Source organism: Dromaius novaehollandiae, chromosome 5 (assembly GCF_036370855.1).
Source record: "Dromaius novaehollandiae isolate bDroNov1 chromosome 5, bDroNov1.hap1, whole genome shotgun sequence".
NCBI classification, from domain to species: Eukaryota; Metazoa; Chordata; class Aves; order Casuariiformes; family Dromaiidae; genus Dromaius; species Dromaius novaehollandiae.
The window spans coordinates 19,646,033-19,672,210 of record NC_088102.1 but is presented as its reverse complement, the minus strand read 5'-3'; the positions used below and the strand labels follow the sequence as shown (position 1 = coordinate 19,672,210).

The window sequence follows — 26,178 nt, the reverse complement described above, 5'->3', positions numbered from 1 at the left end:
TGCCCTTGCTGATCTTGCATATCATCACCTCATACAGTGGCCCCACTTTGTGATCAAGGAAAGGTAGGCAGGCATCCTAAACCATCTGAAGTTCCAAAAAACAGATATGTAAACCTTTCTGCTCAAAGACAGAGGAACTATGCCTTCAGAGTTCTCTAATGAGCTACCTGGTCAAGCAAAAAACAAAAACAAACAAAAAAAACAAAAAAAACCCACACCACAATAACATTGGCTAAAAGGGAGGAAAAAAACAGCATTTCTCTGCAGAGACTAAGCAAACTCACCACAACTACTGGAAGAGCCTGACTGGCAGGCAAACAGTTCCTAGTACAATGAGAGGATGCGTCCTTGTGAGTACACATCCTACTCTAGAGTAATGCAAATTTTGTTTAGCAACATGTTTAATGGTAGCGCTGACAGTTCAATGGGTTATAACCAGATGTGTAGAACAAGACCTGTAATTCCAAAGTTAACTGCAGGAATTAGATGAGACTTCCAGAGAGCCAAGGAATCAAATGGGGAAACATGCTCCTAAAAAACTCATCCCTACTCAGACAAAGTGCCTTCTGGCAGCCAACAATTTGGATAAAGGGCTACTCTGTTTTGCCTGATTTAAGAAGTTACTGTGCTGGAAAGAAGTGTTAATTGACAATGCCAAAAAGAAGCTCTCACAGCCCAGATGCACTGGAAATGTCTGTGATTCAATGTCCTAATACAACCAACTTGCCTTTTTAGTTAGCCAGGGAGTTTAATCAAGCAGCCTGAAGGCTTAAGTCCTCTCTCCTTGAGGGAAAATGAATACACGTCTGTATTCTGAACCATGGGACAAGTCTGGTTGCCTCATTAGCATTAAGAGGATGAATGAGTCCCTTGATATCACAATAGCTTTATTTCCACTTGTGAATGGAAACATTTTATTTGAAGTCCAGAATTCCTTCAGTGGAAGAAAACATTTACCATAAAACCACTTTCATGAAGTTCCATAGGCTCCAAATCTACAACTATTATCCTTTGGGAACTAAGCTCTGCTTAATTGGAAAGGGTATCTTGTGACTACCATCCTTACTCATAGCCATGACAGCACATCCAAGTCAGCTTGAAGGAAAGGACAGAGGATGGCTTTTGGAACTCCAAAGCAGTCTCAGAGCAGAAGATGACTGCCCGTACTGAAAGATCCAGGCCCAGGCAGGCAAGGGCTAAGGCGTTGAGTGCTTTCCAAGACAACAAGGACATCAGTGTTGGTGCTGAGTATGAAAGAAAAAAGATTGCTGCTTGGACTTCTGCAGGTAGCCAGAACAGTTTATAGAAGTTACACCAAAAGAAACATACGATCTAGATGAACATTACGCACAAAATGCTCCCATCCATTGTTGTGACAGGCCTGTTCTACAAGGGACAGACTGAGCAGACAGAATTATGCTATTTGACCATATGAAAATGGGAACAGAAGAACAAACAAACAGAAGCCTTAAGAACACAAGGTTTTTGTTTCAGAGACCTTGGGAACACACAAACACGCAAAGCAAAGCACCCCCAAAAAACCTTGAAAGACCACCAAAGAGGTGTGAATACTGGAGAGGAAGAGTCTAGATAAAGCTTACTAACAGTACTAGCTAACAACCTGCAAAGAATAACCAGATATTCCATCCAGAGTACCCGGCTGAGAGAACTGAGGGATATATCAAGCACATTGTTTTGCATGTGTGCACTGAGCATATGGAGAGCAGCTATTTGCCATACAAATACTGCCCTGGAAAAAGTAGCTGAGCTTGAGCCCTTGTGCTTTTATCTCCAAAGCGCAAATGTGGATAGGGAAACCACTCAAGTGACTTAACACTGTTATTCTATCATCTGGAGAAATATTATTTAACATTTAAATATATAACCCTCTGAAGTATTTCTTCAGCTTGATGAATTATGTTCAAAGACACACGTCACTGCTCCAACTAGCATTTGGGTCGTACAATCCTATGGTTTATTGTATTCACAGCAGTCTTTGTGGAAACACATTTCAGCCAAAGGATTATTCCCAAGTTTTCACTGAAGCCATTCTTTTAAGCATTCACAATTTAGGACCCACTTCTCCAACTAAATGAAAGGCCACCTTTGAAACAGAACAGATGGCTTCTGTTCTCCAACTATTTAATGCACAACACTTTGTTCTTAACCAAGCAGGACTACTGCCCTGAACACCAGACTGGCATATTCTAAAACCATACCATGTATCATATTTATCGGAACCCTGACACTCGTCTCCTTAAATGAATTTTTCAACAACATTTTTAAAGCAAAGTCACTCTTCTCCAACTGTTTTTGAATACTGCAGGTGTTCTCTAATGGCTGTTCCCTTGATAATAAAAGCCATGTTAGGATATGGTCAATCCATAGAGAGTTGTGCACTGAAAGTGTGGGTAAGGCTTAGGTAAACCTTAGAGTACATAGTTAGTAGCGTAACAATTTCAGAACTGGAAACCACACAACGGTAGGCAAAGGGCATTTCTCTGCTATTAAATTGGCTTGGACTTTCATTTCCTTGTGTTCTGGATTTTTATCAAATATTCCATGAACTAGATAGCTTAAGAACTATGTTTTTAGTTTATTCTGTATTAAAAAAGAAAAAGAAGGAAAAAAATATCACAGTTGGTCCAAAGAACAGAGACACAATCTTCGGGGTAGAAATGACGCCTACAATGACAAATATTTCATCTATCAACTCCTTTCAGAGTTATACAGTAACATTTAAGATTGTATCTCCACTGAATAAGTGTGTGTTTTTTTGTTTTTCTGTTTTTAAATGAGTAATTGGTCTCAGTCAAGCCATCAGGCTTTCGTGCACTTGGCCCTCATCGATAGATCTGTGAGTAAAGCATGAAAGCTGGGTTATACCTTATGCCAATTTCCTCACAATTTGGCACAAAAAATTACCCTTCGGGTGATATTGGATAATACTTTAAAGCTGTATCTTTGACAAATTTTATGTCAATTGTCTATGGTATTATGTACGTAAACCAAAATACTGAACTCAAAGAAAAATCCCAAGTCTTTCTACCAAAAATAATGAAGGGGAAGGGGAAAGTCAATTTCCAATGCTGATTCAAAAAGCGTAACAATTGAAATTTCACAAAATAAGCCATCTGTTTTTAGAGAAAAGCAGGCATTTTGTGTGCAATGAAGTGTTCTTTGTAACAGTCCCGTAACTGAACTCTGTAATTCAGAAATGCCTAGTTATATAGACCAGGCGGGTGGAATGGAATGGAACCAAGACAGACAGACAAGCTCCCTGAATGCATTCTGGGCTACTCTCAGAACTGACTCTTCAGGAGTCCATTGGGAAAATTTTCCAAATCAAAATAAGAATTACTTACTGGTTATTGACACTTTTTTGTTAAAGAGAATGAAAGAATAGAATTTTTATGTTTTACATGTATGTATTTAAAATATAAATTATACATTTAATTGATTGGTTTCAGCAACATTCCTATGAGATTCCTTGTTAGTTGGTAAGTGAAATTGCTTCATTCACTTAATCTGACTTCATCATTGTGAAGGTTTCAAAATGTTATGACCCAGCAAGACACAACGAATTCTTATTGTTGTCCAAGGTACTGTGACACTGCATGGCAAGCTTCAATATGGTTTTTAACCTAACACAGATACAGTCTTTCTACTTACACAATTCCTCTTCATTGCCTGGGTAGCAAAATTTCTCCATACCAACTTTTAGATCAGGTATACCCAAACAGATGAAAATCATGGTTTGTCTAGAACGCTGCATATCTTGAGGCTTCTCTTTAAGCAATCATGTAACAGGTTATATAGCATGTGAGTGCACACAGCTTGTAAATCATGTGAGCTACTACTAAATTCTGCAAAATACTCATGGCTGTGGATAAGTAAAACCCCACAGCTGTTTCCTGGAAACACTTCTTGCCTGCAATAAATTGGAAGCACTGTGCATATAATATATATATGACAACAAAAAAACAAGTATCCAGAAGATTTAAAGCTTCAAACCAGCCTTCTGGAACTGGTGAAGTTATGATCAATATGAAGACATTGCTCTGAATTTTATTTAGTGAATAAGATCCTAAACATTCTAGCACATGAAGATCTACAGTCTCTATTTTGTTACAAATAAATATTTACAACCCAATTTTTTCCTCTGATGCAGGATAACCTTTCCTTTATTACCAGCAGTGTGGCATGTGGTCACTTCTTGTGAGACAAAATGACAACAAATGTATCTGCACAGGCAGTCAAGTGGAGAAGGGATTATATAGAATAGAAATGAATGCCAGATGTTAAAATTGCTTTGACACCACAGCATTTTAACTCTTGCTTACCCCAAAACAAGATAGTGCTGTTTCTAAGCTATGTTTTAGAGTAAGATCTATAGGGATGCTTTGCTTTTGACTCCCAAGTTCAGCAAAGGGGTTTCTTGGGCAACACAAGCTTGTGAGAAGGATCCCATACAGCAATCCCTCATTTCTGAGCTCATTAATGTTTCCTAGGTAAGTCCATAAAACTACCTCAAAGGCAGTTGTTCTCTCCTGGGATAGACTGGAACATAAGGTGCTTCAACTTTCGTGCCAGGAAATATTTCCCGGATGTACAAGAGAGTACAAAAATCTTTATGTACACAGAAGGCTTCATATGTCTTTGTACTACTAAAAAAAAGGCACTTAATACAGCAGATTCTTCGCAACAAACAAGCTGACCTGTAGAACTGGCTTTTGTAGATCAGCAAAATCTCAAGTAAAGAATGAAAGGTCTGGATTCTGTGCAGAAACAGGCCTTGTACCTTTGGCAAGCCTTACAGGTCATCCTATCTGAAAGTAATTTTATTGATATTTACCTCAAAGATAAAAAATTAATCACGAAAAAAATTGTTTACATAGAAATTAGATCTGTAGCATTGTTCTTCATCAGTTTTGTAGTCCAGACAATAATTAACAGGAACAACTTAGCAAGGCATATGAAAATTTACAGAAAAGTCTTCTCGTAGTTTAAAGACATGATTGAATGAAATGTTGAAAACCTTTTCCCAACAAGAGAAGTGCCATGATGACTGGGTTCCCCCACCCCACCCCCTTTTTTTATTCATTCTTTGGGAGCTGTTTTGGTCATAATGTCCAGAGACATATTACTAGGGAACTGAGCTGTCCATACCAGAAACAGTACAGCTTCACATGATCTATGTCTCAGGTGTAGACTGTTGCTTCTGTAGCTGTAATGTCTGTTCAGGACCAAATCTATGACCTCTGTAGAAGACAGACGGAAGAACAAAGACAAGGAAGAAAAAAAACACACTTAAGGCTGAAGAAATTAAACTAGCCTGTCTAAAATGACTATCTGGGTTGGACCAAAGCATCTTCATGGAGACTAAACGAAAGTTCAAATGGCAGCAACGGTTTAGCACTATACCAGTTAGACCATTCTGCTGTACTCCACAAAACCACAATGAAGACTGAAGTACTAAAATAAAGTGTTAGACCAGACCAAGAACAGTTGCAATACATCAGATCAAGGGTCCTCTAGTTCAAAACACCATCTCAAGAAGAATTAAAAAATGCATTTCTAAAGTTACCTGAAGTAGATTAAAAAAAATCCTATCCTGTGGGCTGTTCCTGCTTCCAGAAGCAGATAGAGCAGAAGCACCCTGTTCAACACTACACATCGTGTAACACAGCTACAGACATCAATGAATTTTGTTTCCAAAAGTGAGGCTACTGAATTTCTCAAGCAAGCCTGAGATTTGCCTGCCAGAAGCTGCTGTCAGAACAGGCACTTAAAGGCGAGAGCAAGAACAGCTCAACATAACGTATCAGATGCGGGAAACAAGACAGATGACAGCACTGCATGCCAGCTAAGAAACACATGCTCTCTACAGCTGTGGCCCTGATGTGCAACCCAATGCAGTCTTCATCGGATGTGGAGTAGAGACTCCCTCTTTCACAGAATTAGATGAAGGCTATGTCTGCTTCTGCAGTGTAATTCTTTGATACCAGTGAGATGAAGTACCAAGCAAATTAGTAATAGGTAAGGAATTCTTAAAACCAGTTCCTGATGATGCATTTGTAAACCAAACAGCTAAGAGAAAACAAAACAAAAAAAAAAAACAAACTCCACCTCTGCAGGCAAAAGAAATTCGGAAACAGCACATTACTGTTTGGGAGGAACGCAAGTACATATTACTTGCATCCCAGATAAACATTTTGTACTAGGTTCTTTTCAAAATTCCAGTTTCTGGAAGACCTGTTTTCTAAAACACCATCTTTTGAGAAGAGATAGAGGTAAGAGAACCAAAAAAGAGAAGGGTGTAGATAGCAAAACCTGGAAAAATCTCTTGCTTAAAATATAGACGCAAAACTATACGGTATAAAAGAATACAGATTCTGGGAAGAATTCTACCAGCTGCTACTGCAAAGCCAGTAAAATATTCATTTTAAGAAAAGGAGTATAAAGAAAAAGGCATACAAGATGCCACATAAACATTTATAATATCAGATAGCACCAGATGTATAAGATGCAGAAACAGGAGCAGATGATTTTGCTCAAACGTAAACCATCTTGTTCTAAACTTATCTTCATATGGTCATGAACCTCTGGTCATGTAATTTTTTTACCCATGGTCGCCCACGTTTCATTGAGCTTTTACATATTTGCATTAATTCAAAAGGTGAAAAATTCACTAGAAGCAAATGGACAGATCATTAAAGATGGTGGCTTCTGCTCTCAGAAGACTACCTTACTCCCCCCCCACCCCTTTTTCTGTTTCCCAGAAAGAGTTTTTTGAAGTTGACTAGCAATACACTACTCTAAGATCTGGTAGAAGATATCAGCATACAGGTGAGTATTTCTCTTCAAACTATGATTTAAGTGGCATATTACAGTATCCTACAGCAGTCACTATAAGAAATTATGATTTGTCTAGTAAGAATTCTTAACGGCACTTTGATATTTTGGCATCGAAATCTGGACAGAGATTTTATGTCCCAGCCTTCTGCTTTACTCTTCCATGCTGAAAAATCTCAGTCATCTTTGTGATAAGCTTTGAAAAAGGGATACCTCTGGGGCTAAGGTACCATAAGTCATCTGATCTGGTCCTCCAGGTAAATGAGTCCTACTACAGCCATGTGCTTTTAGCATGTTTGGTATGTTCTCAATATTCAATTTCAGGACACTCTTAAAACACCAACAAAAGTACATGAATTAAGGCCAAAAATCTTTCCTAACATTGTTTCATTTCCCTTTCCAAAATAAGGGAAATAATGAATAATTGTCCAGATCTGTAACCAACACTAACTACAGTGGACTACCTTCGTAGTTCAGCTAACTCTTTCATACTTTTTGTCTCAGCAAAAGTATAAATTTATTGCTTGTAACTGTGTGCCAGCTGTACCACTGAACAATTATTTAACCAAAACACAGGCAGAGAGTCATCAGCAGTAGAGATTATCCTAACTTATCTTTAAAAACGATGCTCGGTTTTCAGAGCTTTATCAAATCTCAAGTGATTAGACATTTTCACTTTAATTCACATAGTTATAAAGAGTCTTTTAAAATTAAATTAACAGCTTATCTACTAGGTCACACAAGTGAGGGGAGAGTTCATACAACTCTAAATAAAAGTCAGGTGGTAGTTAATTCTCCATGTGTTCCACCTTTGATCACATTTAACCTGCTCAGAGAATATGCATGAATCTTTCAACTTCATCTACCAAAATCCAGAGTGGACCCACATGTTTTCATCATTTTCTTTTATAAAATATCATTTAAAAATCATGTACCAATTTTCCTTCCAGAAATAAACATCAGTTCAACTATCTAATAAACTAAGAACAAGCAGCAATTCAGCAGTGAAGTGAAGAGCATCTCACATTTATAACTAAACTTGCCGCTCCAATTAAGAGATTTTCAAATGGGAAAACAATGTACCTGAACTGTTTACTCAAAGTATCATACACAGAAACACACAGACATCCAACTGACTTAGAAGTGCGAAATTCAGACAATTCAATCATCCCTCATTCTGAATAGCTACTCTGATACCAGTTATTAGAAAGGCATTTGTGTTCTTTTCTGTGCTTTCTCAGGTATGATGCCATTTGAAGACGGACAGCATTCGGTATTTCCTGCATAACACAGAATCTTCAAAACAAAATTAAGTTCATGTGTACCAAAATTAAGGTGTGTACCAACACAGAAGACATAAGCATTCCACTATGCTTTGAAAGTAGATGTATTTTATGGGGCTTAACTAAGAAGAAAAATGTTAATTGTTATGCAAGATCCAAAAGTGTAGATTGCTACTACAATAATTCAATGTGTGATCAGATTATTATTTTAAGATCTGAAGATTTCATCCACAGTAGTCTAGATACAGTATTACTCTTAGCGTACTTACAGAACTAAAGGAAAATATTCCACAGTATCAGAAAAAAAGATTAAAGAAAAATAGTAGCAGCATTTTAACAATAAACATTAGAACAAAGACCAAACCTGATGACTAGGCTAAACTGATGTTAACAAAAATCAAAACGTTAGCATACAAGCAGACCTATTAATGAGACAGAGATATAAAAATGCCTTAACCAGACATCCAGAAGAGGATAAAGATACTGCAAGTGAAATAAGACAGTGAAAAGGCAAATATTGGGGGGGGGGGGGGGAGGAAATTGAGGGTAACTGAAATGCAAGATTCTTGAAAAATTGACAACATTAAAGTGCAATGAACATAAGAGTGTTGTATAAGTTTGAATACAAAGTCTGTCCACCCTGGGGTTTTTTTTGGAGACGAATAATTCATTTTAATGCCATCTGTAAAGATATTCTACACCCCTATTAGACAGTAAGTCAACTGAGATGTATGAAAGCATATAAAAGTAAGAGTCTTTTTTCCAGGTTTCCTTGCAATTCAGTTGAGTTAAAAATCAGAAAGACTGAATTTAATTTACCTTGGGGGTAAGACTGAATTCTATTAAACTTAATGCTATTATTATTACTAACAAAAAAGAAAAAAAGAAAAAAAGAAAAAAAAGAAGGACAGTCATTTCAGTCTCTACATCTTTTATCTAATCCCATCCTAAGGTTAGGCTAGTCAAATTGTTTGTCTTCATATGATATTATTTTAAGTATAGTTTGAATACTGGTAAGTATTTCATACCTAACTACGCTCTGATACTGGGCTATCCTGTGTGCAAATTCAATTTTATTCACCTAGGTGACTCAGGTCTGGCTATTTCTTCCTTCTGCATGAAAATATTAGCATACAGACTTCATTTTAAAGATATAAAACGAAGGCAAAAGAACAGACTATTTCATTTGTACAAGGTAATTTCAGTTTTTACATACACGGTAGTATAAAACGCTTAATCAAAGTTTTTCAGAAAATGTGCTTTAGAACACTTGGAACAGCAGTATTTGGTTTTGTAATTCTATGTTATAAGCACTTTCATGTAATCACTGTAAAACAAAAAGAACACTTGACAGTGCATTCTGGTATTCTTCGTATTCATGCTTCAGTAGCTGCATGGTAGAAATCAATAGGTTTCTGTTTTCCTAGAAGTCACATGCATTTGCTTCCTTTCACTCAAACAGTGCTATTCTACCATCTCTAGGTTAGTGAACAGTCAATTAATCTGCATTATTGTTATTAAATAGTTCACTCTTTTTATTATAAAACAACTTCTCTTAGATTCTAGACTGCCCCCGATACCTGGAGAGATTTAAAAAGCATCGGATTAAAGCAGGGATAATGAAAACACCAAACTACGTTCCCCAGCCAATATTCCTAACTACAAAACCACTTGAAATTTACAGACATATGATAAGGAATTCTCTCTGATAAGAATTCTAAATATATATAAAGTGATCAGCAATTACAAGCATACACTATTCTTAACCTAAAAATATCTTGTTTCAGAAAACATAATCCAAACAGCAAGTTACTGGAATAAATGTCACCTGCATAAGCATACCTTATCAATGACAGAAATCGTGCAAGAAGCAGGGTGGGCCAGGGAAGAACGGTGAAGGAGAGGGGAATAAGGAAAGCATACTGCTCTGGTTAAATTGCAAATGCTATGCTCTTTTTCTTATCCATCTTACGGTTGTGTAATTTTATTTATATGTGCTATTCAACAAGCATGAAAACAGATAAAAAGCTATATAAAGTCTATGTAATTATACAGGCAAATGTTACTTCTCAGTAAGTACATCAGTTCAGAAGTGTAAGTTAATAAATGTCTTTCAGAACATGAATTGTAAATGTTCCACTAGTAGATGAATTGTCTACAGAGAGTACAATATGAAATGTCAATTTCTACGTATAATTGGGTCATTCTAATCATGTTTAAGTTCAGCGTCTTAATTGTAACGGCATACACAATAATTGTAGTGAAGTGCAGATAATTTCTCAGACTTTGAAGGCAAACATCAAAATGGTAATTATTATTTCTCCTTAAAAGAAATACTTGAAATGTTTAGCTTTTTTGACAGGGAAGACAAATACAAAATGTGGAGGAGAATAAGTGAAAATACAGGTAAATGAACAGATTTCTGAGATATACGCTCAAAACAGCATGCATAAGAGTCAGAGGAAGCAACATTAAATAACCAAGAAGCTAGAAGGCTTTATTTTAAATGACTAGAGAAGGAGGAAGAATAGAATCAGACTCAGAGTGTGGGGGAAAAGCGGAGAACACTGGCATCTCTGATGCTTATCCAAGTCCTCCTTTTTTCTTGCTGCTTGTAAGGGACCTCCTGAAGGTGAACATAGATGGAAAAGAAGCATTTTTTCCCTAAAGCCATCTGTTTTGAGACTCAAAAGAAAGTCCTAATTATGACATGTTCTTACATTCCTGCTTCAACTCTTGCTAGTGCCTGTAAGACTGTTCCTTTTTCCTCTCACAGGCACAATAGCATACAATTCAGTGCACTCTGCCTCTTTAGCCCAGTACAGCTTCTCTCACAACTCTAACCAGGTCCTACTGCCCTAGCCACAACTCTGATTATTGTCCTTTTCTGCTGAAATAATCTCTCTGTGTACTTCTTTGTGCTTCCTCTCTTACACTGGTCTGACAAACCATGGCTGAACCCTGCCATTCCAGTTGTTCCTCCTCTTGGTTTCACTCTACAGTTTAAAAAGAATATACTGACAGAATCTGCACTATTTCCCTGCTTCAGAAAGTAACATTTCCTATCTCCTTGAAAATGATGCCCCCCAAGCCCATCAGATTCCATTTGGAATGTGAATATTTTAGAGGAAACTACAGCTATCTATTTTTAGAAATCCCCTCTGCTGCTTGTAACAAAGTCTTTCCAACCTGCAGTTCCAGATTTCAATCTCGTGATATCTAATGGGAAAGCCAAAAGATACCCAGTTTTAAATTATCTCAAAAGTAAAATTCTGTGTAACTTTTTTGGCTCTTTGAAACCTAAAAAGCATATTTAGATATAAAACTATACCTTACAAATAATTAACAACAAAGCTTAACAGTCAGAGATCACTAAGTTTCTGCTATATGGTACTATGCCATATTTAATAAGAGATAAGCTTTTATGCTAAAAGCTTGCAATTAAGCTTATCAAAAGTGACACAAAGACAGGAGAAAAAGACAAGATAATAATACAATAATTATTATTAGCACAAATAAGGGTCACAGCACAGCATTTGCCTAGTCACTGCAAAGCATTAGCACAGTCAAGCATTTTAAAAAGGCATCTGAAATGACAATGTAAGTGGCTTTTCAGACTTTTTTGGATCTCTTCTTTCGCACAAAAAGGGCAGCAGGAGCAAATATGAAGGTATTTCAGGGAAAACTAGAACAGACAAAAATGTCTGACAATACTGGTAAACCAAAGACCAATGAATTGAAAGCTCAAAACCCAATAAACAAAAGGATGGCTGTAATACTTAAAAACAAAGACTAGTAGATTTTGTTCTATGAGGTTAAAGTCTAAAAGGCAATTTTTATCCCCTCTCAAATGCATGTATGATTTCAACAAGACAGAATTTGGTTCTGTGGTCTTGCTGGACTCTGTCCACAATTACTGGAGATTCAAATACTCACCTCATCATTAAGAAACTCCTTACTCAGACCAAAGTCTGTCAGCACCACATGGCCATCAGAATCAAGGAGAATATTCTCAAGTTTTATATCCCGATATATAATTCCCAACTGCAAATAGAATATAAAAGCAGTATTTCCAAGTCAGTGTTACCATACCAAGGAGACATTGTTGAATGCATCTAAATTTGAAGCTAGCAAAATTCCCGCTGTTAAGGTAATCTGGGACCAAAAAGTTGCCACTAAAAGGGGACTATAATTTTAAAACGTCTTTGAACAAATAACTGAGTGACTTGTAAGGTCTCAGAAAATACATTACGCATTAAAGTCTTGAAGTTTGAAGGACATGCTATATCCTTCGTACCAAAAGTGACCGAATACTTCCTTTGGGTGCAAAACCAAATTCAGCTTTCATTAAGAATTAAAATGTATCCTTCTACTAAATGTTCCAAAGCATACAAGTTTTCTGGCACTATCATGCATGTGTTGTACCACTTTACAAATCTAAAGTCAGCGTGATGTGCCTTTGCTCAATATCTTTGAAAATTATAGCACTTGTCATCCCTGCAGTCGGGCAGGGACTTGAAAAATCTGCTGTTTAATTGTATTAACACAAGGACAACTGAACAAGAGTGGAATCAAAACAGCATCCTCCATGTTGACTACAAACTAGTCTTACTGATATACTTAACCCTTTGATAGAGTTTGCTAAAAATTAACAGAAGTAAAAAAAAATAATTATTCGTTAATAATAATAATCTTCACACTGCAGATACAGACCTGTAACCTTGATCTGGTGCACAGGGATAGATATTTCATGGGGAAATATTTCTAGTTATACAACTAATGCATCCCACCAATAGAAAAAACTGCCTTTGAATTTCAAGTAATCTGGAAAATAGTCTTCCTTGTTAATTTTATATGATGTTAAAAAAAACAAACAAACAAAAAAAAAACCACAACAACCACTGAAGGTATAGTAGATAGACGATAGTTCCAGGAAAACAGCACTGCGATAAAATTACTTTACCTTGTGTAGATGTTCAAGTGCCAGAACAATTTCTCCAATGTAAATCTGCACCTCATTTTCTGAGAATCTCTCTCTTTGTGAAAGGTGAGTAAACAATTCTCCTCCATTTATATAGTCTAAAAAGTAGAACAAAGAACCATAATTTCACTTATTGACAACTTAATTTTCTTACTGAAATATTAGTAAGTATATTATAGGCTATTAAATAAGATGTTCTAGGATCAGATACTATTATTGTTGTTCAATAATATTTCGTAAGTGTACAATACTCAATTTCCTTCTCAGAGGACTGATGGAAGAACATAACCAACTTTTAAAGCAGCAACAAAACCATAAAAGGAGCTTCAGACATCTATAAATTAGAAGATGTATATTGTTTTTCAAAATCAGTCTATTCGTTACTTAGAAAAAGAATGGAAAGGAATAGACTAAATCATCTGCAAACACAGCATTTGTATACACTTATGAAGTATTTAAGAGCAGTGAGCCAGACTGATATAAAAAAGGCAATTCAAAACCAGATATTAGGTGAAATTAAAAATAATCAACTATGGGCAATTAGAAGTCTTTCCTTTGCAAGGGGAATTTTGATGGCAAAGCTTACTGGTGGAGACTATTTCCACACACATTCCCACACAGAAACCACACTTCCATTCTTTACGGGATACAACACAGAAAAGAAAAACACACCAAAAAAACACTTACAAATATATTTCCAACATTTCCAGTTTGAAATTCTGATGTTATATCCAACATATAAAGAAACGGGCATTTGTTTCTAATAGCTAATATATATAATATATATAGCTAATATCACAGAACTCTGCTCTCAAGTTTGTTTCATTGAAAGAAAGGCTACTTCCTTCTAAGGCTAGCCCGCTCCTTTGCATAAGGCATTCCACATTATTCCAAGACTTAGCTGTAACTTTGCTCTGGAAATATGGAGTTGTTACCAGGCTCCCAAACACCTCTACTTTCTGTAGGGAAGCATGGGATTTTGGACAGCCTTCTAACGCCTAAAAAAAAAAAATTAGAAGATGCAAGCCTCTCGAAGTGCAAAGACCAAATGATTTCATAACCAAAGATTTGGGCAGCCAGTCCTTCCTGAAGGAGGAAGGTTTAGAGCTGTCTTAAATACTCTTTGCCAGCTCCTGAAGTACATGTGCCACGTTGTCAGGAGGAATCCTTCTCCTTCCCCAGAAAGTCAGGACTCTTTATAGCCAGTGATACTGAGGAGTGCAATACAAGAAGGAATGTAACTTCATAATCTCAGCCTCTTCTCCTAAAAACTTACTGTCCTGAAAAAGAGGGGTGGTGGGGAACAGAGAGACACATGCACACATAGATGTTTTATCTGAGTTGAAGACCCTCAGTTCCTGATCAGCCTTCTGCCACACTCGCCAATGCTACAGAAACTGATGTGGTTCTTCCCATCAAAATGGTGACCAAAATGGCAAAGACAGTAGTGCAGGGAAGAACGTTCTAGCAAGCCTCAACCATATAACAGTCCATTATCAAGTATCTCTCTCAAATGGAAATAGGCAAAAGCTACCAGATTCTAGCATAAAAAACAAAAAAACAACCCCCCCCCCCCCACACACACACCCACAACGCATAAATGCAAGAGGCAGACTAGAGCTGAACAACAGGAGTTTATTAACCAAGACTCCACAATACAAGAAGTATTTTTCACCAGCATTTTACAGCAGGAAACTGTACAAACAATTTGTAGTTCCTGGTGTTATAAGGAATTTTGACCAGCAAAAAAAGTGAGGGCATAATCATCTTTAACTGGCATTTCCTACCATGTTACTAGCACATCTGTTTACCAAAAAAGGCACAGCTGATGGGATCTTTCAGTTGGCAGCAGTTCAGCGCCGCTGCAACAACACAAAAACATCTGGTCAGAGCAGCGACAGGCAAGCCTGTCCTCTCAGAGGGATGACAACATTTCAAAAACACTGATCACATTCAGGACAATTTACAACGTGCTTTTAGAGTGAAATGTGCAGTACGTTCGAACCAGGAGGCTTTCTGCTGCTTGAACACTTCTCTCCTACCAACCCGTCCCAGTAACGAAGTCATGTTTAATCATGCTGCCTTACCAATAACCTCTCTGCCATACATACAAAGTGAGCACACAGAGAAGACAGACTGAATCATTTTAATGCCCATATTCGTATTGACTAAAAACGCCTTCATTCATGGTAGCAATTTGCCTGAAATCCTGCAGAAAACTAATGCAGGATATAATCATGGTTAAAGAAAAAGATGTAACTGAAAATTTCATTTTCTAGGTATGTTCAAGAAAAATTATTTTTAGCAGTGTTCTCCCTGTGCTTTAGGTACTTATGACCCTATTTTTGCTGAATGCAAGTCACTGATAATACTCCCCCTCCCCCGTTTCAGAATAGCGCACTGAAGTTCAAACAGGAAAACCACACACACAGCACTGTTGAAGATTAACAGTATTTTACTTCCTACGCTCTCCTATACAACCTCCAAATACACAGTGCTTAAGACCACATGAAAAAAAAATACAAAACATTAAGGAGATAAAAGGTGTTGTTGGTTTGGGGTTTTTTTGTTTTTTAGTTTTTTTTTTGTATTAACATAAGACCTGAATCCTGAAAACCACTCACCTAAAATGAGATGAAGCTTTGTATCCGTCTGAAAGGCATAATGCAATGTGACCAAAAATGGCGATTGCCTAATATGCTCCAAAACTTGTCGTTCTGTCCTTGTGTGCTCAGTTGTTTTGGCTTTTTGAACTATTGTTGCTTTCTTCAGTACTTTCATGGCATACAGTTTTCCAGCATCATGGCCACTTACTTTCCTTACTAGGAACACTTTTCCATAGGCTTAAAAAGAAAATGTGGGGAGAAAAATGGTCATGCTCTCATACTACGGTCTGGCTAGTATCATATCACTGCTGATTTTAACATCACACCATATTTCTCATTTGGCCCTTTTTTCCCAATTACCCGTTGTTATGCCAAACGGCATAACAGCAAACATTCAGACTAAACTTTTTCAGATCAATTTTTTTTTGTTTCAGACTGGCCTTTTTAGCAATACAGCAAGGGGGACAGGGGCAGTGGGAACAAACCTAACAACTTCAGTATTTAAAAAAAGGCTGATTATTTTTTGCTTTGTAATAATATAACGCACAGAATTTTGAATTTAGGAGGAGTCTGGAGTCAGAGAGATACTATCTTTCTGTCCCCCAAAAAGTCTGCCCATATTCAGGCAACTTACATACTTTCATTAATAGCTTTATAGTACTGAGCTTCCAGAAACCCATACAAGAAAAGTTAGTGAATTTTTCCCATCAATATTAAGCACGTAAGAACTTTCTAAGGCTCCTACACTGGACTTAAAGGAGAATAAGTCAGAGAAGCTCTCTCGAATAGAAAGTTTTCTAAGCAAAAACAGAAAAAGAAATAGTCACTAGGACTAAAAGGTACTCATTCAAGAGTTTTGAAGTATTGAACCTAAGCGCTGTTCTTAGGTGTTTGTTAAAAAGACCCTCCATATTGGAGTAATAAAAAGCAGCAAACGTGATATCCATTTTTTTATAAAAAGGGCTCCTGGGAACTATCAGTGAATTTGACATCTGTACTAGGCAAACCTGCAGAAAGAATAAAGATTAGAATTAGTAGATACATAAACAGGATACTATGTGAAAGAATCAGTGTTGTTTTTGTAGATGGAAATAATTATTTCTATTAATAATTGCTCAAAGAAGTCATGAGGAAGGAAGAAAAACAATCTAGTTGGCTTATTTAGATTTCCAAAACACTTAACAAGTTCCTTCACAAAAGGGTCTTAATCCATGAGAGGACCTTCTCTTTGAACTTGTGATTGTCCAGTGTTTTAAAGAACTGTATTAACAGACAGAAACCAGAAGTTAGAAATTAATATTCATTTTTTTCAATGACAGCAGGTCACTGCAAGAATCCATCCTGCTTGATTCAGTTATTTATCACCTGAGTAGCTGATTTTCTCAGGTTAGTCAATTATTCACTCCAACAAAAGTCAAAGTTGACTGCAAAGCTGCAAAACAGCATCATGATAGTAAGTAGCTGAATAATAAAATGGCAGATAAAATTCCAAGTCAGTAAATGAGTAATTCCTGTAAAAGAAAATCATCATTAACCGTGCAAATAGTTACAACTGAAAACACATATATACCTGGAGTTACTACTGAAAGACAGATGAGAAAGCATCCCTTAATGGTCAAAATGGTCAGAAAGCAAACAGAATGTTAGAACCATAAGGAAAGGATTAACAGGGAAAAAGGACCCCACCGCCAAAAAAAACCTTTGAGAGCACAAACTCAGAAATCCCTATGCTATGGTATGAAAATTTTGTGTGCTTGCATCTTGAATAATGTGCACTGTTTTGGTCCTCCTCTCTTTTGTTCCCAGTTCACCCATCAGAAGAAAAAAGTAGAAGAGAACTTTAAAAAAAAATTGTAACAAGAATTATGAAGGGAACTGAACACAAACTTTTCGGTCTGAAAAAAAGGAGAGTACTGAGAAAGAATCAGGAATTAAATAAAACTGAAATTTGAATGTGGTAAACAAAGAACTTTTTTTCATTATTTCTCAAAATAAAAGTTGCAACAGACAAAATCATCAGGTAGCAAAAATTAAGAACTGATCAACACACACAAACAGACAACATGCAATTAAGTTGGGGAACTACTGTCACATTGTGTTGAAGATGTCAAAAAAGTAAATGGGTTCAAAAAGAGATTATGTAAATCTTTGGGGAGAGGAAATTATTATATAAAGCGTTGCTAAACATGGAAGAGTCAACCTCTGGCCCAGGCAGACCTTCTCAAACAGAATGCTTAAGTGTCTTAAAACTTTAAATATAATAGATTTACTGTTCTGATGTAAAACATCCTTGTTGGTCTTTAAACATGCTAAATAGCATATATGGCTCTAATAAGCAACTATGTATAACTCCTTATTTTCCCCAGCTGTTCCAGGCTAGGAACAGAGTTTTAAACCACCTAATGACATGCTATTTTTTCCACAACAGAGCACTTCATTCAGTGTGCAGAGGTGATAATGCTCACATAACGGGGCAGAAACAGCTCTTTGCCTGACTTACTACACACTAATTCAAATCCTTTGAAGTGGACATTCTTGCCTTTTTTTACAGTGCCTATCACATTAAGGCGTTACTGCTCAAAAATTGTAGGTAACAATTCTGTGTTTTACTAACATGCAACAAAAACAGTGTGGAAAAAGGCCTTTGCTTGCATTTCTCAGCTGCTTTAGAGAGCAAGCTCCCTCGCTTTCAGTGATTTTCAGCTGGAGCTTGCTAGTTCACTGCCTTATGCCTCTCCAAAAATGCCAGCCAAGAGCATTAAACAGGAGCTTCTTCAGACACCCAGGAAACAGTAGTCTTATCAGAAATGTTGGGAAACATTTAAAATTACACTAAATTGAAACAAACAAAAGCCCCTAGATTTTAACACTTTGCTACCTGTACCTTTGATTATATTTTATAAAAGCATGCAATAATGCATCTTAAGTGGCAGAATCCTACCAACATATTAAACAGGATCAACTACAGTTTTAAATATAGCACAGAAGAAAATTATCAGATAAATATATGAATTATATGGAAATATCTAGAAACTAGACTAATGCTATCCTAAAAGGATTTTGATGCAGAGCTTTACCATGACACACATTGTTTTCTTCAGAAAACTGAAAAGGACTGACAGAATGATGAAGACTCTCCGCAGTTTTGATGAGAATAAATCTTAAATAGCACTATTTTAATCAAATGACTCATGATATATTCAACACCAGAATCTCTGATATCACCACAAGATATCTACTGAAGAGACAACTGCAATAGCAATCGATTTGAGGGGCAGAAAGGAGAAGGAGCACAAGCTAATTTCAAGAATACTTTTACCTGATGATCTTCTCAATAAAGCTTTCTGTACTTCTCAAAGAGCCACATTTTAATATTCATTCTTGTAAATTCTGATACACATCTCAATTACTTGGCAGAAATATTTAGCCAGCAATATATCCCACACAAAGAAACACACACATGTAGCCCTCAAGTATCAGCCTCCAAAGTCATTAAGAAAATTCTAATTATTATATATAAAAAAATATAATTGTTTTTATTCCTATATATATATATATATTATATATATACACATGCACATGTGTGTGTAAACTATAAGACTGACTCATATGGCTTATTAAAAGGTTGATTTTTTTTTGGGGGGGGGGGGGGGGGGGCGCGGGGGCAAGTTTACTGCAAATTGATATGGATACCAGGCCTGAGAGATGACTAACAGATTCCATAACAGCAATTTATATCAAATGTTCACTTAATTTAAGAGGCAGAAAAATATAATTGGGGGTTAAGAATTTCCTTTCACTAATGCCTTTCTCCATGAATAATAATTTTTTAGTAATATAAATTAGTGTAAGTAGTAAAAATTCAGAAGATCACTAGAACATTCTAAAGTATAAACTTATTGAAAGTCAACAAATTAAAAATGTGAAGTAATCTTTGCTTGTTTATTCCTTTTGTATAAATGCAAACACAGTAAGCCATTGCACTGTGTCAGCTGATTCCTACCGAGAAAAAGGCAAGCAATTCTTACTGTTTATAACAGACAGGATGGATGGTTTCTATGGACTTTTCAACCTATCAAAACTTGACATTCATACATAGTTTTAAAGCAGTGTTTTTAAATCGTAACATAAGCTATGCCCCTTTCTTAAATGACTTTTTGTACTGCCAGTTGAAGAATAATCAGGAGACAACAATAGTAGAAGGCTCTGAGTCACAAACTATCTAACGATTTAGATAAACGTCACTCTATTCTTGCATAATATATGCCTGATGATCATTATACCTGTACAAACCCATGTCATCCAAGTTTTTTAATTGTTAAAATAGTCCTTAGAGCTATCTTCCTAAAGAATTCTGAGGGGGAACTCTCTCTGTGCAGAAATTCACCCATACAAATTAGATTATGGGATGTGGCAAAATGGGAAAAGCATATAGCTCTAGCAGCTAAAGTCAGGAAGAAAAAAAAAAAAAAGAGTAAACCTTAACATGGATCAAAGAATAGCATTCTGAACAAGCATTTCCAATTCTTATTGTCCCAAATCTTCCAGAATTCACTGATGGATGAATGGGATGAAGTTTTCCAAGTTTCTCTTAGATTGAACAGTCACCTCTTTTCAGTCTGCTTCTCATGCAGAAAAATAATTTCCTAGTTCCATATTGTGTCTCCTAGTAGCCATCCTACCTTCCCTTCCATATTCATCATAGCTGTCCTTAGCAGAAACTGAATAAAATTTAATTTTATTTTAGAATCTCTTTAATTTTGGCTTACTCTTCTGTGCACAGCAACCCCACTTCTTTCTTCCTCTTCCTTTTATTCCTATGGGAGAAGGATATTTTGTGTTTTCCTTAATACTCTTGGAAAGACCTAACTTAATTTCATAGTCTTAGCTATCGGAATACCTTCTGACCTCTTAGACAGGACTTTATTACTCCTCCTTGCACAACAAGATTTTTGAGAGCTAGCTCTTGCTTTAAGTATGGTCCTGAGAGCTTTACATATAGATTTCTCCTTTAGTCATTCTTTTAGTTTATTGATACTATTAATCATGATTTATGAAAAAAACAAGTTAAAACAGCATTATTTCATTTTTTCATCAATTAGTCCTGCTGCTGTAAAGCACTGAGCTCTGGAAATAAATTAGGATCAAGATGGTACTAATGATTAGATGAATTTTTAACTCTTTAGCCACATAAAACTAGTATGCTTAAATAACAATTCTCATATAAGCAATTAATTCCAAAAGACTATGTATTAAATATTCTCCTTCATGTAAGACAACTGTATTCTTGTTTCTGGCTATTCTTCTGTCTTTATTAATGAAGAGGAAGCAAGTGGTACTCCAGCTTATCAGGTCACATGATCAGGAGCCACATTCATTGTCTCTTCTTAAACCCAGTTGAAAGACTGAATAAAACTGTCATTTTAAAAGCATAATAAGTGACAGCTGAGTAGGAAAAATGAATAATCTATATGGGGGAAAATGTATGACTCAGAATGACCTCTGGGTCGTTTACATGGCCACTCTCCATCCTTGTCCCCTCCATGGCTTTCTGGAGCAATTAGATTACTTTGCTGTAAAATAACCCTGCTCTATAAAACAGAAACTAGTTTTCTATGTCACAGAAAAAAGCTTGAACTAGGTAAGAGGGACACCTGGAAACATCAATTCAGTGGACAGGAAATCAGAAAATACATTTCAATTTCTTAGCGTTTGTGTATTTTCAATGAGAAAATAAGTAATCAGTTTATTAATTAAAACTAATTTCAAACTAACAAGGCTGTATAGCAACAGGAGAAAAGGATTTAAACAAAAACAAACTAGAGACTGGAATTTCAGAAAATATATATGAATAGAGCAAGGACAAATCAGAGAAGTCGAGTCAAGAATAATTTGCTCCCAGAGCAAGCAGCACACTATTAGTAGTTTTATTAGCAGTTACAGTTTTATTAGCAGTACATTACTTTCATGTATTTTACTGATGTAAAGTGTTACTGATTTGTTCAACAGGCGAGTTTATTGGAATAATAACTCCTTAATACAATATAAAAGGCTCTGACTCAGTAAAAGATTAATTTTTGCTTCCTTGCCTTTTCCTGTGACACTTAGAGCAAAAGAGGGAGGAGTATGTATGGTATGATAGTCTTGTAACACCTTTTATTTTTATATATATGCTTATTTATATAAATAAATAAAAACAAGCACCCTTCTGATTAAGAAAGTGGATACAAGACAAAACTAGGCATAAATGAATGCAAAAGAAAGAAATGCAAATTAAATAAAATAATAACAAGTGTGAGGTTATACAAAATCATGGCATGAAGAAAATATTATCACCAAGAACCTCTTCCACAGGAGAAACATCAGCCTAAGGATACTATTTCTTCCTGTCTTGATTATTTTACTGTCTTTTTAAAAAATAAACTTTTAAAATAAAAATAAATACAAATAAATCTTCACTGTTACTGCTTCACTGCTGGAAAAAAACACCAAGTTTATAAAGAGCCATCACAATCACATATACTTAAGCAAGGCAGCATTTAATGCAACTTATTTTGAGTACTATAGTTACTCCAATTACCTCACAGCAGGCTATATTAAAAATATTGCCATTAGTTAAAATAGTATCTACATCCACCAAGTAATTTGCTTGGAGGCTTCAATATATTCTGCCTTCCATTACTGAAGATCATTCAAGTGTCAAATAACTTGAAAACACTTTGGATAGTCTGTGCATAACTCTACAGTGACAAATTAAAAAAAAAATCACGGGTTTTATTTATCTTCAACTGTATTCTAATAACACCTGTAATATCTGGAAGCTCACATCAGGATAAGGCTTTCAGTTCTTACCTAAAAATACAGCAAGTGTAAACAGTTTATTCACCGCAAATGAAAATAAAAACTATAAGACCCCTTCTTTGATTTTTCTTTAAATCACTCCAAACCACGCAAGTGTCATTTTTGTCCCTGTGAACCAATTTGTCTAAGATGACCTCAACCCCACCCCCAGTCTTCAACTTCATAGAGTCTACTAGTGTAAAGGAACAGGAAAAGAACAGAGCTGTTCCCCAAACTGTCCAAAATTAATGTTTTCTGCTCTTTCATCATCTTGGCCATGATTTTAAGACAAGTCACTAAAGGGTTTTTTGGACAGGTCTTCGAGTTCCAGGAACCTCCCTGCCTTCCCCTCAGCTTCTGATTTAAAAAAAAAAAAAAGAAAGAAAAAGGAAAAAAAACCACTTTAAAAAATACTTCAATATCTCACATTTCTGAAATAATGGAATGCATCACTTTTCATTTTTCTGGCTGAAAGGCATCTAAGTAAAGCACCTGTAATTTGCACCCCAGCAAAGGACTAAGAAATTCATAGCAGTCATTCTCTCTCCTGCACTCTACACTCAGGCAGGAGAGCAAGAAGTTGTTACAGGGCTAAACAGGACCCCAAAACTCAGGACAGAACACAGTTCAGATCTTGTAACAAAGTTTGCATGCAAACCGGTGGTTAAATTCTTAGGAACTTCTTGGAGAGAAAAAAAAAAAAAAAAAAAAAAAAAAAAAAAAAAAAGATCTCTGCTACAGAAGTTGGTTAAAAAAGCACAAGGTATGCTGGTATGCTGCACAGGTGAAAAATAGTCAATGTGATAGCTAAATAGAGTAACAGAACACATAGCTCCAAATTTTCCACATGCAGCAGACACTGCAAAGACTACTGCATTTTTTCCAAGTTGTTTTTCCACACTTCAGATATAGTCCCTGTACAATAACTTTTATTCCTTAAAACTAGATATTACAAAGGGTTTAGTATGTTAAACGAATAGCACTGGAGTCAATTTATAGCTCTCTGATTCTGTAACCACAGGCCCATTACTCTCATAACTTTTTATTTTACAGGTGAGCATTTCAAGATCATCTTAGACTAACTAGCTGTTACCAGTATCAGTGTGATACCTTACTTACATTTCTCTTCTGCTTTGTTGATTCAGTGAAAAGGAAACAGAAACACTGACCATAACAATTAGAACTTGAAAGTTAAGATAGTGTTTAGAGCTGCACCAAGATTTTGTTGATTATATTTGCATAAGAAATGTTTAACACAGGTATATCCTACTGCAAAATAATGTAGTATTCTTTTAGAAATCTGTTGCAAGGATGAGAGGGGATTTTTGCTTAGTGCAATCTCCAGAATGTTTCTCAAGCCAAGTAAAACATCCTCAGCAAGACTGTCTAGGAAGTTGCTTAATCTCTACTACTGGAGGCCTTTAAGGACAAATCTCTGTCCTCTGCCAGGAATGATGCAGCTATCACAGATTCTGTCTTGGGACAAGCAACTAGAGGACTTCCTTAAGTCTCTTCCAGTCCTACTCTCAGTGATTCTGTGTCACTGTGAGGACAGAAATTTCAGATGTTCACTTCCTGAAAAGTGAACAGAACTAGCTCTATTCTGATCAGGTGAAGTGCATTTAATGCTGGCCAGTACTTGGCAAGCAAAATCCCCTGACACACCCAGTACACAGTCCTCAGCCCTGATACACTTAAAGAGTGAACAAAGCTTCATGAGTGCCTTGCTGGTCTAGGCTATCGATTCCCTAAGCAAAAACCTCAGGCTGTGATTCAAATTATTGACTACAGCAATGCAACCAGCATTTCCTTGACAGAAAGTACTACTCTTTCCACAAATGCCATTTCAGGATACCTAAGGTATCCCTAGATTCTTAAAACTGGCAGGAATCTTTCTGTCAGTTCTTGAACCAGTTTGAAGACACTGAGACAGAAGATGTTCCTGGAGCAATCTAACCATTAGAGCAGGATGAAGAGAGAGGCATGTTTCCTCTTCAGGTTTTTTTTTTCCCCCCTTCACACATATAGTCAATCTTATTGTCAATCTGTTGAAGCAGACTGGTCCGAGAGGGCTTCCTGATAATAATTACCCTGTTCTCCTGAGTGAATAGGATATTTTAGGGGTACGAGCCCAGGGGAACTACCTGATATGATTAAGAGTATCCCAGGCCAAGAGAAAGTTCGCTAATCTATTCATGAAGGAGAGAGGGTATGTGAATAACAGACAACAGCTTAACAGTAGGAAAAGGGCTATTTTGGAGGTACTGCCTAAAAAAGGTAGAAGGAGAACAGGCTATTACCAGTCTAAACTTGAAGATTGAAAGTACTTACAAAACTACCAAATTCACCTTGTATTTAGTTGTAATATTAAGGTGATCTCAGGCTAATGGCAAGGAAAACAGAGAATAGAGGTATGGGACCAGTCTTTACCTTTCATCAAAAAAAGTCAGCTCAATGTTTCCATCAGCAAGAGATAAAGCAGAAATGCTCACATAATACAAAATTATGAGTAAAAAAATTTGCTGACCTCAGACCAATTATAGTGAACCACTTCAGAATAACAGAGTTGCTTACACCTGCGAATATGCAACATACATATCTGCATATCACAGTTTTTTTGACCCTACCACGAACTACTGAAATTGGACAGCAAGAGTTGACTCGTTATACCTTTGGACTTAAATTAAAAGTTTACTTCAAAAACAGAAAAATATAATCCTTTGTGATTTAATGGCTTAACAAATTTATCAAAGAATCTGTATGACACCTAACTGCGGAGATCAAAAATCTTTGTTTTCGTTTTGGTTATGCAGCAGCTTGTGGAACTATAACTTCACTGCTAGCAGTTAATGATTGATAACATTTGAACTTTTAAAATCAAAACCTATAACTTTTGTAGACCTTGATCGTTGTCCACCTTCATTGTTCTGTCCACTCAACAGCGCATCTATCTTAGTACTGCCAAAAACTGTCAGCATACTGAGAATATATAGCCATTACTTTTGCTGTGTGTATATATACACACATTTTATTCACATATACACACACAAGATACATATGTATGTGTATATATATACACACACACCCTTAACAAAGGGAAAATAAAGCATTAGAATTATTAACAGTCTTGCTAGTTACAGGCAGTATTCCTACAACACTCCACAAATCTCCAACATTATGCTGAAATCCACAATATAGTGAACATTTTCCATCTTAAAAATTATTGGGGTTTGAATATGACTGATATAGACCTAGAGCATCCTATTCAGTAAGATACTGACATAACTGCTTTCCCAGAAATTCAAAATAGTCTGAAGAATTTAAAGAACTTTTCAAGTTCATGCCTTAACTTAAATCATATTTTTCACAAACTGCATTAAATCTTCACAAACCAAGCCATTTTTCTTCTATTTTCCAAAATGCATCTGCAATAGATGCTTTAAGTTATAACACCCGACTTCTTAATTTTGCACGATGTTTATGGAAAAAAAAGTGAAGAACATCATGCAATGCAATAAAAAGGTGGTATCTTCCTAAAGAACATTCCACTAACAAAAAACTCAGCTGGGAAACAAAAGCGTACTTAAGAGTATTGCTTCAAACATTCAACTTA

The 26,178-nt window shown here is 36.1% G+C and overlaps 1 protein-coding gene across 2 annotated transcripts in view; it reads right to left on the bottom strand.

Moving 5' to 3' along the window:
• RPS6KA5 (ribosomal protein S6 kinase A5) overlaps positions 1 to 26,178 on the bottom strand; it is a 72,217-nt gene that overhangs the window by 33,342 nt on the left and 12,697 nt on the right. For both annotated transcript variants that reach the window (XM_026112281.2, XM_064512190.1), the window contains exons 3-5: positions 15,744 to 15,962; positions 13,102 to 13,217; positions 12,075 to 12,182 (exon numbers count right to left, since the gene is read on the bottom strand). In XM_026112281.2, the coding sequence (XP_025968066.1) occupies positions 12,075 to 12,182; positions 13,102 to 13,217; positions 15,744 to 15,962 (443 nt within the window). The remainder of the gene's footprint in view (positions 1 to 12,074; positions 12,183 to 13,101; positions 13,218 to 15,743; positions 15,963 to 26,178) is intronic.